The sequence below is a fragment of the Triplophysa dalaica genome, chromosome 3 (assembly GCF_015846415.1).
Source record: "Triplophysa dalaica isolate WHDGS20190420 chromosome 3, ASM1584641v1, whole genome shotgun sequence".
NCBI classification, from domain to species: domain Eukaryota; kingdom Metazoa; phylum Chordata; class Actinopteri; order Cypriniformes; family Nemacheilidae; genus Triplophysa; species Triplophysa dalaica.
This window is the reverse complement of record NC_079544.1, coordinates 12813638-12827277: the sequence shown is the minus strand read 5'-3', so window position 1 is coordinate 12827277 and position 13640 is coordinate 12813638. Positions and strand designations below refer to the sequence as shown.

The 13640-nt window shown below is 37.7% G+C and overlaps 1 protein-coding gene across 1 annotated transcript; it reads left to right on the top strand.

Moving 5' to 3' along the window:
• The first annotated feature begins 1286 nt into the window (after positions 1-1286).
• Positions 1287-11665, top strand: scinlb (scinderin like b). Its single transcript, XM_056744058.1, has 17 exons — positions 1287-1424; positions 3792-3977; positions 5318-5472; positions 6177-6338; positions 6429-6578; positions 7382-7471; positions 7549-7681; positions 7969-8057; positions 8260-8475; positions 8978-9111; positions 9302-9392; positions 9689-9859; positions 9945-10119; positions 10208-10323; positions 10548-10625; positions 10722-10782; positions 10891-11665. The coding sequence occupies exons 2-17, from the start codon at positions 3797-3799 to the stop codon at positions 11049-11051; spliced, it is 2163 nt and encodes a 720-aa protein (XP_056600036.1). The 5' UTR covers positions 1287-1424; positions 3792-3796; the 3' UTR covers positions 11052-11665.
• The last annotated feature ends 1975 nt before the right edge of the window (positions 11666-13640 follow it).

Sequence of the window (13640 nt, the reverse complement as noted above, 5' to 3'; positions counted from 1 at the left end):
CAGAGTTTAATCCAGTGTTTGTATAAGCTCTTTGGCTGTCTGGCTGCCATAGGAAGTTGTTTATAATGTAACTTGACAGTTTGGCTTTAGCAAAGCTTGCATAGGCCTACCCTCTGAATGAAAATACCTCGTAATCTTTGTCAAAATCTTTAAACGTAATCAAGTTATGAGCAAGTACAGAAAAGTTGGAAATGGTTTGTTTTGTGTGGTTAATGTCGATGATTTTACACCGTCACTGCACCCAGTACTCAACGTTAAAAGCTTGTTCTTTTGCCTGTGAAGTTATTTTGATCCACAGTTTTGTACACAAAACAGAAACAAAGCATCTGTTTTTTTACTTGGTTGTATGAAGAGCTGTTTCATAATTTTGTTACGTCTAGATATTACTTTGAACATGTTGTACTTTATATAGCAATACATATGAGCACATTATGCAGTTCGAGAGTTGTAAATCTAATCTCAAACAAAGAAAACGTTCAGAACAGTGTAAAATCCAGGTCATCCTTAATGAAATTTCAAGCTGTTCTTTTTAAGTGCCCGATGTCCTTCTAGGGTAATTGCAAGCACATGGCAGTGGGGGAGACGAAGTCTTTTCTACTCTCATTGTCGGGCAACCACTAAAGCACCATCTGATTCTTGTTTTTTTATTATAGGCTACACTGGGCTGCCATTTTGTAAGTGAATTATAAGGGGTGACATTTTCTCAAAAAATGCATATTCTATCAGACAATTATAATAAGTGTATTCATTTCCTAATAGTGTTTTTGTCATTCTGCAATCAATCTTGTTTTGTAGGGACATTGCTTACTGTTGTTGCATTCAGCAAACACAGTCTATACTTGTCACAGCCCTGAAACTTATGAAATCATCAAGAGGACGTCTGTGATGTTTAATTTACAGTTTTGTGTTTTGCATGGAAAAAATATTGTATTGTATTTAAATTCATTAAATTGTATTTAAGCAATTCACGAATATAAAAATGACATAAGAAATATTCAAAAAAGAGAAACTTGTACAGAGTTCACTAAAATCTTATCAGCATGTATTAAATGTTCATGTTTCCTGCCTGATTGTAAATTTTAACGCAGTCTCAAACGCACATAAATGGACGCAAATGTAATTTAGCTGGTTTAAATGCATCTTGCTGGCTATGACTAAAGACCCAGTGAGCTTCCTACCTAGACAGCATGAGCTTCAAGGACTTAACTAAATCTAATTCCACAAATGATGCCTAGTAAGGCAGCTCGCAGTAGGTTTGACGCACAGTCGTGTTTAAAGCTCGCCCATTCATTTATACACGCCCACGTTGTACAAAACACTCCCTCGACTAGTACAGTCGTGGGCTCGGAAAAGAAACGCTACACTTTGTCTAGCCCGTCGTCTTTTCTCGTGCACTGACAGCTTTCTGCTACTACCCAAATCTCGTAAGTTGTCTTTTCATTATTCTGCTCTTTTTTTACCATGCATTGGTTGCTTAATGACGAATAAACGTATATAATATTCCTAATGCAATAATATGTACGTGGTTATTATATAAAGGTATCTCTGTATATGTAGCCTATTTGAGAAATCTTGAATAGAGTCGGAGTGACACGAGTATCCAGATGTGAAAGCAGTTTCGTGCACGCCCACTTTTTACCTCCATAAAACAAAGTCCAACTTTTGCTTTTTGAGTTGAGCAGGAAACAACAGGAAAAATAACCGAAAAAAATATTTGCGGTGTTTGTATTCATGCGGTATCCATATGGAAATCCATCCGCGTATTAATGTTATGTTTATGAGTATTTATTCTGGATACAGGGCAATGTAGTTTTATTCTCTTACACATAGTTACTGTCTTGTATATTTTAATTAAGGTTACAACCTAAATCCCATGAGCACAGTTCAATTACAGATTTATTGGATATTATATTCAGAATATGGAGTAATTCAGCAGATAACCCTCTGAGGACACTGAGGAGCAGATAACCCTCTGAGGACACTGAGGTGCGAATAACCACAGGCTTGCCTAAGCTTCAGCCTAGGGCCACCACCTGTTTAGTGGACTCTGGTTGGCAAGATTTCTTTTTTTATTTACTTCAACGTGAACAAAACAAATAGATCCTCATTGGCCCATAAGAAATAAAACAAAAATATTGGGTCACATCTGTCCAATACGCTGCAGGTGAAATCATGTCAACCATACATTTACGTGACTTAATGCATCTTAAAGTTGGATTTCACATTTGGCACATAACAAAAAGAAGAAGAATGTACGGCACTGCAATTGCTAAACGACGGTATAATGGCAAAATGTCAGAAAAAAAGTACAAGTGGAGCACAAAAACGGAAAACACAAAGGTTGAAAGAGCAACGTGACCGAGATCACATTAGTTAACATTAGTGCTTTGGTTCCTTAACTCTTGCAGCAGCTCATCATGGGTAATATTTTAGAGAGTTATTTCACAATTACTTGCATATTATTCAGGTTGGTTTATAATTATGGCTTTGTTTAATAAACAGTTTATGTAATGCACAATGGTTTGTGTCTCAGTAAACATCTATGGAGGCGATTTAAGGGGGCGTTCATATTTCACGTATACTTGAAAAAAACTGGAACTTGCGCCCTCCTGATGTTTGCCGTTGACACCCTTCACAGCGTTGGTTTGGTGTCTCAGCTTGATTCTATTGAGCCCCAGTTGCATAAACTAACAACTAGTCTCACTGACTAGCAATTAGTTTGGACTAATCAGTCTTATTTTTCATATTTCAATAAGCCAAATATACCTATTTATGTAACTGATTTAAACAAGTTATGACCAGTCTTGAAGAAAAAACGAGATGACTAAGACTAGTCTAAGCAATATATGCAACCGGCCCCTGGTGCGTTTGCATTCATCTTATCTCATCCCGAGCGTGCATGATGCTGATATATCAAAATAAGCTTTATTGATTTTTATCATGTTATTGTTGCACAGAGGGCCCTTTATCCACGGCTGCAGGGAATATGTAAACATCTAAATTTGCATGTATTGTGGTTTCTCGTGGAAAAACTTGAAAGCCTGTTCTGATATATATATATTTCCTGCTTCCAATGAATACACACACAGAAAAATATAACATGAACCGCAGACGAACAGAATCCTATTTGACATACAAATAGCTTGCCATGTAAATGACTGCGGATGATGTTGGATGTCATGTAACGACAACAACAGCTTGTCATAAAAGCTTATATTCATAACTCAACCATAATGATACAAAATGCCACCAACTGTCACAGATTATCCAAACATATCCAGCTGCAATTTACATATAATAAATAATTTCTTACACACTACTGAGTTATAAATATCTCAAGCAGAACTAAGGCCAATCTTATCAGCTCAAACATATGTTTCCCTTATCAGCTTTGTGTTATAGTTAACTCTACCATGATTATGAGTCTCATATCACAGACACTGAATGTCACTTACACAGTCTTATCTACCCCACCACCTACCCACCCATGCAGGTGTGATGCATTAGGCTTGCATTAGGCATTTGCATAGGCAGTGCTATAGTTGACCTACCCATAGACACCACACACAAACTGTGTGTGTTTTATGGTGCTCTTTGAATACAGAATCACAGAAGTCAAAAGATTCGCAGAGTTTCAGGCAAACAAGAGTTTCCTCATTCAGTCATTTAGACTTGTAGAGGAACCAATACTTCTTGTGCTTCCCTTCTTGTTCATGGAAGATAAGACATTTCGCATTTTCCAATTATGATGTAATGTAATTCAAACCTTTTATCTTCTGCATTTCCTCCAGTCACTATGGTGTCCCATAAGGAGTTTGAGACTGCGGGAAAAGCTCCTGGTCTGCAGATATGGCGCATTGAGAACATGGACCTAAAGCCCGTCCCTAAAAATCTATATGGCAATTTCTTTACGGGTGATGCTTACCTCCTGCTGCACACCACCAAAGCGCCATCATATTCTATACATATGTGGATAGGTAAGTACACACCAGTCTTGACGCATTTGTGCGTGACACAGTATATTTTATCAGAGCCAAATACGATTTGTGGGCGCATTTTTGCTAGTCGTTGCACTAAACAATATTTGCTGTAACACAATACATTGCTTCTTACCTACATTAAGGCTGATTCTCATGCTCCTATTTGTCAGTTGCTTAATTTAGACAAGGAAGGATGTGGCCAGTCTATCATTCTTTCTGTTCCATTTTGTCGTTTTAAAGAACAACACGTTTGGTTTTGTAATATTTCATTGAAATGTCATATTCCAATTTTCTCTATCCATGAACTTAAGCTTAAATGCACAAATGTAATCCATTTACAACAGTTTAACAATCATATAACGATATAAGGTGCTTACCCAGTGCTTTTTTTCCTATACTTCTCAAGTCATTTGTTCATATGAGTTGAAAACCAATAATCATTGCTAATGTAAAATGCTGACTGAGGGATTTTTGCCATCGATCCGTTGAGGCAGACAGAAAAGCATTTGATCTGTTCAGAAAGTGCACTTGCTCTTACACATTTCTGCTAATTACTTCAGAGCATCCCTCCTTCCCCTGAGGAGAAATGCTCAGCCAAATACAGATGGCATACCAAGGAAGGGTAGTCACCTAGTGCAAACAATGTGCCTTTACTTGTTGGTGTGACAGTACTTCATACAAGCTTAGATTCCATAAACGTTTACATGTTCAACTGCATAAATCAATAGACTCAATGTGCCTGTTTGCGAAATTTTTTGTCACGCCTAAAAGTGGAACATAGTCTTTATGCCCGCAGACTTGGTAGTTCTCAGAAAACTGACTTGAGCTCTGTTTGAGAAGAAAAGGTTTATTTAAGGACACAGAATGGAAAAAAACTCCTAATGTGCTCCATGTGGCCTCTCCCATTACTGCCAAGTTAGCTCAGTTCTTTTTAGTAAGTTATAAAAGAGTTTTTATTTTGCAAATGCATTTCCTGCAAAAAATGCAGAAGCTTTTTTTCCATATAAAATGCCGAAACATCTTTAGAACAAGGCACATTATTAGAAGAGCAAAGTTGCATTTTGTAATCAAATGAGTTAAACATGAAAATATTCAATGCTTACGGAGTAAGAAAACTTTATATGAAAGCAAAATAGTTTGTTTTTCAGCCAAAACATTTTTTCCTTTGTTTACAAATCCCACAAAATGTTGACTAGGGTTTCTGAGGAAAAAGGCGGACATTATTTTGCTTCTCAAGTAATGTATCCATGTTTAAATAGAGATGTTTAAGCGATTAAGAAAATGTGTTTACCGCTCTCTCAGGAAATGATCTGATTGTGATTTGATTTGTTTCTTAGGTAATGAGTGTTCTCAGGATGAAGGTGGAGCTGCGGCTATCTTTACTACACAGTTGGATGATTTCCTTGGAGGTAGTCCCGTTCAGTTCCGCGAGGTCCAAAACAACGAGTCACTCGCCTTCATGGGCTACTTTAAGTCTGGCATTCAGTATAAGGTGAACATTTAGTCTTTCATTCTAGAGGCATTTCCCAGAAGCAGTGTTTATCATTAACTACCAGTGAGGATGTAGAAATCTCTTGCTGGTTTTTCTTTATAGCAGGGCAGCGAGTCTATTATTGCTGGAATCCATTACTGTTTAGTCATGCTACATTCTTTCCAATACATTCAGCAATTTGATTACCTCAGAAAGTTTGCTTGGCCCTTTAAAAGCACTTAGTGCTGCATTTAGTTGCTGTATTTTAGTTTGTTCTGTTGGAGGTCCAACATTCTGTTTCTCATTATTCCACAGGAAACTCTTGATTGAAAAAGTAAAAATTGAAAAAGTTATGTTACCTTTTATATAGGTATGTTAAATGTGGATATTAGTATTTATCCTATTTTATTCCCTATTTTAATACAGAATTATAGTACAGCACTTATATCTTTGTTTTAAGTGTAGATGTCTTCTTTGTGACCTTCACATTAGCTGAGCTTCAAAGGGTTCATTCAACACCATTTTCCTATTGCCAGATAATATGGAATATATATATATCAATATATCTTAAATTCAGTTTGCAGGTAATATTTGATGCTTTATTAATTTTCTGTAGCTGGCAATTCACCCAGACTTTCTCTTTTGTATGTTTGACTCTTGACATGACAGCACTATTATTTTTGCAATGTATGATTAAATGGATATTGTGTACTTCCGGTCTCCAGCAAGGTGGGGTTGCATCTGGCTTTAATCACGTGTCGACCAATGAGGTCAATGTGAAGCGTCTGCTGCACATCAAGGGCAGACGGGCTATCAGAGCCACTGAGGTGGGGATGACCTGGGCCAACTTTAACATAGGAGACTGCTTCATCTTAGACCTGGGGAAGGTAGGAATGCCAGAATCGACCACACTGAATTTAAATTAAAACATTTATAGACAAAACTTGTCTATAAATGTTTTTCTTATTTCTAAACAGGACATTTATCAGTGGTGTGGAAGCGATTGCAATCGTTTCGAGCGTCTAAAGGCCTCCCAGTTGGCCATTGATATCCGGGACAACGAGAGGAATGGCAGGGCCAAGCTGCACATGGTGGAGGATGAAGCAGAGCCAGAAGCTATGACTAACGTGAGATTGATTTAAAAGATGAAAGATTTAAGCACTTTATTATGCACGTTTCCTTGTTCTGTAAACATACCCACATTGGGTTTGTCTGTAAAATAAGCAGACCACCGCTGTTTGTGCTTCTATTTTGCCTTTTCCTATTTTCTATGTTAAATGATCAGCATAACAGTTAAAGTCATAGGTTACACTGAACAATTAAGATTACTTTATCATTGTCCAACACGCACCTGAGTTGGCATGAAATCTACAGGTTTGTGCAAAACCTGATGATCCAGGTTTTCTCATCATGTTTTGAGTGGAAACAAGAGAATCTTTTTTTAAATGTTTTTTTTTTATGAATAACAAGGTCAATGTCACAAATTTGCCCTGTTTGATAATTGAAAAGTGTGGAATCGGTTTTGTTTTGTTTATTTTATGTATTTTCTTAAATGAAATATATATTTTTAGATTTTATTATGTTCAGATTTGATAATGCTAGATTTTCAGTGTAATCTCAGACGCTCATCTTCATAGATACTGTTTTCCAATGTAGTAGGATACAGAAACAAAAGATGTTGTTGAGTGAAATGTTGACAGGTTTGATGTACATCTTAGCACAATAGCTTGCTTGTTTCTGAACTGGCTCTAGTTTATCTGTTGTTCTGTTAATGAGAATGCGTCCGTCATCCATTTTAATGACATAGGAAGAGTTTTGCATGCCAATTATTCAGTCTGCAGTCACATCATTCAACACAGGACTTTGGTTCACTTGGCATCAGTTAGGTGTTAGAAATAAAACACTACTTTAATCCTACATCCTCATTCAGGTTCTTGGGGCAAAATCCAGCATTGCCCCTGCAACTCCAGATAATGATGAAGTAGAAACCTCCAACAAGAAGAAGGGAGCTCTGTACATGGTAAATATCTGGCAAAAATCTCTCTTTATTTTACGTTTGTTCTCCTACAGTATTTTATATCATAGTTTTTATTGTAGATCTCAGATGCATCTGGGGCCATGAAAACTACAGTTGTGGCCCAGACCAGCCCGTTCAAGCAGGAGATGCTCTCCCCCAATGAGTGCTACATCCTGGATAATGGAGTTGATACGAATGTGTTTGTGTGGAAAGGTGTGTCTCAATATGCAAGAACTCATTTAGTTCCAGACATTAGTTTAAAGTCAACATGAAATTGAGTGTATTTACTTTAAAACACGTAGCTAGTTATATTGTGTATGTGTATTTAGAGTAGCAAGTTGAAAACAAAATTGCTCTGCCCCTAAAACGACATCACCTTGGTTTTGTTGCCAATGCGGATATGAAACTCAAATCACTAGGGCCATTATTTAAATGTACCACAAAGTTTTCATAAAGATGAAAGAGCTTCATTCAGTCTGTAACTAGTCTTTTCCAAACAGGACCAAACGCAAACACAGAGGAGCGCAAATCGGCAATGAAGGCAGCAGAGCAGTTTATCAAAGAGAAAAACTACTCCAATAAAACACAGGTAAATACAAAAACAACCACTGAACACTGAACAGGATGCATTTAGAGTTACAATTCACTCAAGTCTTAATCCTTAAGCGTTTTCTGATTTGATGGGTACTGCATATAGGCTACCATGTCATATCTGACAAGAAAAAAAGTTGTTTACTAAGCTTTTACATGTGAATAACTCATGTATTTACCGACACTGTTTGAAACTGTAGATCCAGGTGATGCCTGCAGGGGGCGAGACTACGCTGTTCAAGCAGTTTTTCTCAAACTGGAAGGACAAGGACCAAACCACTGGCCCCAGCAAGGCCTACACCATAGGCCGCATAGCCCACGTGGAGCAAATTCCTTTTGATGCCTCCACCCTTCATAGTAACAAGGCCATGGCAGCCCAGCACAACATGGCCGATGATGGTTCTGGAAAAGTCCAGGTTAATGCAATTTGTGTCAATATGCTCTGGCTGTGTCTGAAAGATGAGGCAGCTGATTTGTTGCCTTCCTTCTCCAAGTCCAATACTTATTTTCAGCATCAAAATTGTAGAAAGTAAGAAACCTCCAATGTATTTCTTGGATGCCATATTCATTTATATGGCTATATACCCAACTTGACCAGTCCCTTTACCACAGTCGTGGATGCACAGAATTGTGGAATAGTAAAAGCCAGGAAAAAGACATCCTTGCTGCCTTGAAATATCTATCAGATGAAGTTATCTCAGGAGCAAACGTTCAAATGTGTCTTGATGCCTTGATATCTCCAAAAGCAAAATATCTTGCTTTCGGATGCAGCCTGATTAGTTGATAAACCTTGATTAAATCTATTGCATTTTATTTATTTTATAATGAACCAATATGATAGGAACCGAAAGATGGTTGTTTCGAGTTGTTGAGCAATGGGTTACTTGTAAATAATAATTCACATTGCATCCTCTTTAGATTTGGCGTGTGGAAGGAGGGGCCCGTGTTCCAGTGGACCCTTCAACCTATGGTCAGTTCTTCGGAGGAGACTGTTATCTGATCCTCTACAGTTACAAGCAGGGAAGCAGAGAGCAGCATATCCTCTATACTTGGTCAGTCCATAACATGTTTGTTTCATTATACTGTATAATATTGTTTAAATATCATAAAATATGATATTGTCAGTCATTAAACAGCTATTAAACAGTTCAAGGCTGTTTGTCTCACTTATAAATGTCTTAAACTGGAGTCATATAGAGAATGATGCTGGTATCATTGGATGCATATGACATTGTGTTACAGGCAAGGGCTGAAGTGCACACAGGATGAGCTGGCAGCTTCTGCCTTCCTTACTGTCCAACTGGACGACTCCATGGGCGGAGCTCCAGTTCAGGTGAGATTAACTGCTTTGCGTAAGAAAGAAGAGTTGGCATATAGCAGCAAAAAAATCGTATTATAGCATAAATTTTAACAAGTTATTACAATTTTTTCTAAAAAGGAATACTTAAAACCCCCCCAGATCATAAACCAAGATGATTTGAAAACCCCACAGATTTTTTATCTTTTATAGCTGTAATTTTGATGATAATTATCAGACGTCAGTCATCAGTTATTGTTGCCAAGTTTGGCGATTGTCAAAGATACATAAAAAAACTGTTTCTGTCAATCTGACTATGTTCTTCCATTCAGGTGCGTGTGACACAAGGTCAGGAGCCACCCCACCTTATGAGTCTGTTTAAGGGTAAAGGTATGATAATCTACAGTGGAGGCACATCCCGCACCGGTGGCCAGTCCCAGACGGGCAGCACACGCCTGTTCCACATCCGCCAGAGCTCCTCCAAAGCTGCTCGTGCTGTTGAGGTCAGTCCTACTACACCTGTTCCTCTGTGGACACCGTCATGCATATAATGCATCTCTTGATCAATGTATTTATCTTTCCTTGTAGGTTGAGCCCTCTGCATCCAACTTAAACACCAATGATGTGTTCGTGCTGAAGTCGGCAAATTCTGTGTTTGTGTGGAAAGGTGCTGGTGCCAGCCAGGATGAAATGCTGGCTGCTAAACATGTGGTCAGTGCCCTGGGAGGGAGTGCCAGTGATGTTGCAGAGGGTAAAGAACCAGGTGAGGATCCTTCATGTTCATGTCCTCCATGGGGAAATTGTATAAAATCTGATATAAATACACTTTTCTTGTGTGGTTTTTCATGTAGCTGGATTCTGGTCAGCTCTGGGAGGAAAGAAAGATTACCAGACATCTCCAACTCTGAAGAACATGGTCAAACCACCACGCCTGTTCGGCTGCTCCAACAAAACAGGCCGGATCATGGTAGAACAGATTCACAAATACAGACAGACAGATGTGGAGGATCAATGAACATAACTAATCTAGTTTTCTAGCTCAAATTGTAGAACATTGTGCATACAATGGCAAAGATGAGGATTTCTCAGATGCATTGTACTGCAAATTGTTTAAAAACAAAAGTACATAAGTGTAAAGTATACATTCTTCTGAGCTTCAGGTTGTAAAAAAAATTATATCAATGATTTTAGGTTGAGGAAGTCCCTGGAGACTTCAATCAGTCAGACTTGGCTACAGATGATGTCATGTTGCTTGACACCTGGGATCAGGTGAGTCGACATACAGTATGCAGTCAATGTGAATATCATTTTTGCTACCACTCACAGCTAATAGCCTACAATCCTGATACCAACACCTCTTTCTAGATCTTCCTTTGGATCGGTAAGGACGCCAACGAGATAGAGAAAACGGAGTCACCAAAAATAGGTAAGAGGCCAAAATTATTTTAATGATAAAACTTATGCATTATTATTAAAGAACAATTACATAATCCTTTGACAATGTTCAGTGTAACTGACTTAGTTTTCTCCGTAGCCAAAGATTATGTGGCCTCTGATCCCTCTGGACGTCGAGGGTTGCCCATCACAACCATAAAGCAGGGAGCTGAGCCCCCAACCTTCACAGGCTGGTTCCAGGCCTGGGACCAGAATATGTGGGACACTGACCCTCTGGAGAGAATCCGAGCTCGCTTTTAAATCCAGAAAAATTCTCATTCACATTCCTTGGCACATACTGTAACTTTCCCCATTTTTCTGTATCCAAACAATTTATTGAAATATCCAACTAATTTGAGTTATTGAAACATTATTTTATCAGATTATGTTACTTATTTTAGCTGTGCGGATCAGAACCAGATAGCATTTTATGAAAAAAGTTTTTTTATTTTTTAATTATTAAATAACTGTAACATAATCCCTTGTTGAGGGTTGCCATGTTTTACCCCTGCTGTTTATTTGGTGGGCACACTGCCATTATGACTTATGTCTTGGGGACCCTAGCTTCTTAAAGATTACAAGGGAAGCATTTATGCAGGCATATGGCTTTTATATGAGGAATGGATTTATTTTCAACTGTATTTTTATTTTCACTTGAGCTTTAATAAATCAGCATTTTGAGAACATGAATCTAATATCTCTTTTCTAGCATCCTCCGCTGTAATATCATGGTGTCTGAAGGAGGAGCATAGAGGTATGCGCCTCTGGTCAGAGCAGTGAGCTCTGAGACTCATGCTAAGGTTGTTGTTACACAAGCTCTTCCTAGAATTTAAGTTTCACTAGCTCTGATCTAATTAAAGTGAGTCTTTACATTATGCTGTCTTCATTTTTTCAACACATTCCACTTATAATGTGTATTTCACAAAACATATTAGTTATACATGAACAAGCACTCTTAATTCATGAATTGGACACTCTGTGGATTAGACTAGAAAAAGAAAGCAGCCTTTTTCAATCACTGACATTCATTGGGATATGATACATATAGGATATGATTATATTTTTAGGGAAATAATGGAAGGCAACGAAAAGCTGAGATTTTTAGAAAGTGTAATTTCAGGAATGCTCTACCACTTTATTGTACACTTTTTCTGTATTTTGTATTGTTGTGCTGAATCGGCCTTCCAACGCAGAACAAGGGTTCCAGATGCCAAGAGTTTATACTTTATTTGCTTGAGCAAGCAAAGTGAGATATTCAGAGTTCATGTGAAGTGATCTAACAAATACACATCTAACTCCATACTTTATACAGAAATCTCAAGTTGTTTCCAGATTGTTCACCAATCAAGTTTCACATGAAATCATCTTTTTGTTAGCCCTTCCCCTTCTTGTTTGCCACTATTATATTTTCAGAATTTAATCGTGGCGAGCGCCTCTCAGGATTTTAAAAAGAAAAACACTGATATTATGTGCCCCTCAAACTACACTTTCCTAGACATACTGTGCTTATGGGACGATACATGATTTATCACAGTTTTACTCTGACACATGGTTAAGTGTAATAATGAGCTCATGGTTTAGTGTAATAATGAGAAACCCAGTGTTTGTGACTTTGTGCAATAAATTTGTGCAATAGAAAAATAAGCAAACTAGAGTCACTCAGTATGATGAAGGTAGTGTTTGTAGAAACAGAAGGGATCATTTTTTACATTATATCATGATTTTTGCAATTCCGCTCCCACAGAAATTGTGGTACAGAAATTACACTTTCCTTTAAATTTGTAACAAATGAAAATTTGACCACATCATCTTTGATTATGTTCAATAGCAACACATTTGAAAATAAATAACACGGGGATTAATAACACCCCAGCAGCACAAAGCTGAAATGTAGCAGGTCTATAGTCACGTTTTGGATGCCAGCTGCTGAGTCGCTCAGACTCTCAGTTGCCTCTAGCACAATCTAAAAAATGTATGGAATAGGATAAATTTATCCACACACCCCAGAGCCTATGAGTTGCTGGAGGACATTTCATCATCTTTTCTTGCTGAGGAGAACAAGCATTATTCTGGGAGAACAAATATATTCTATTGGATTTGCATCCAAACTCTTGCTTATAAATTCATCATATGGGTTATGATGAATTTAGAGCTTCATAATTCCTTTGCCTCGATTCAATGTCAATACAAAGCCATGAAGAGCCAGGATATTATTCAATATAGTCTATTGAGCTGAAGAAGTGAACTCGTTTACAGTATAGCTCCACCTAGGAGGAATTTAATTACAGGGTCCCATGTGACAACATGCCCCATGTAAAGACACATGTTCTATATGTTTTTTTCAAAAACGAAAATAGCTTAATATATATATATATATATATATATATATATATATATTGTAGACAAGATTTTACAGTAAGTGCCTTACAGTAATCTACCCTAAGAAATACACTCTGGAGTTCAATTTGATAAATAGTCTTCCCTAATGCTATCCAGCCAAAGATGGACCAAATATTTAAATGTATATTATGCGCCGATGCTCTACAACTGTGTAGCAAGGCCCCAAAACAAACCCCAAAAATAAGTTATAATAGATAATTTTACAACATTATCAATGAGAATGTGATTTGTAGTTAAAGAAAACATATACAATCTTATGTGTTGAACTGCAGCAAAAAGTGTAACAGCAAATTGGAAAATCCGATTTGTAATAAGTTTAAAAAACTCGCTCAAATCCGTATAGACATCCAGAAGCCACGCCAGACCTGCACCCTCAGCCCTGTGTGACGTCACCGACAGTCTTCTGGGATGAAAGGGGGGTCACGTGATAGTTCCCTAGCAAGAGCGCAA

Bases quoted from the DNA above. Each gene is read 5' to 3' on its own strand.
- scinlb (XM_056744058.1), top strand. From the start codon at position 3,797: ATGGTGTCCCATAAGGAGTTTGAGACTGCGGGAAAAGCTCCTGGTCTG. The intron at 7,472-7,548 runs GTAAATATCTGG...TTTTTATTGTAG, and splicing joins AGAAGGGAGCTCTGTACATG to ATCTCAGATGCATCTGGGGC. The intron at 10,783-10,890 runs GTAAGAGGCCAA...TTTTCTCCGTAG, and splicing joins AACGGAGTCACCAAAAATAG to CCAAAGATTATGTGGCCTCT.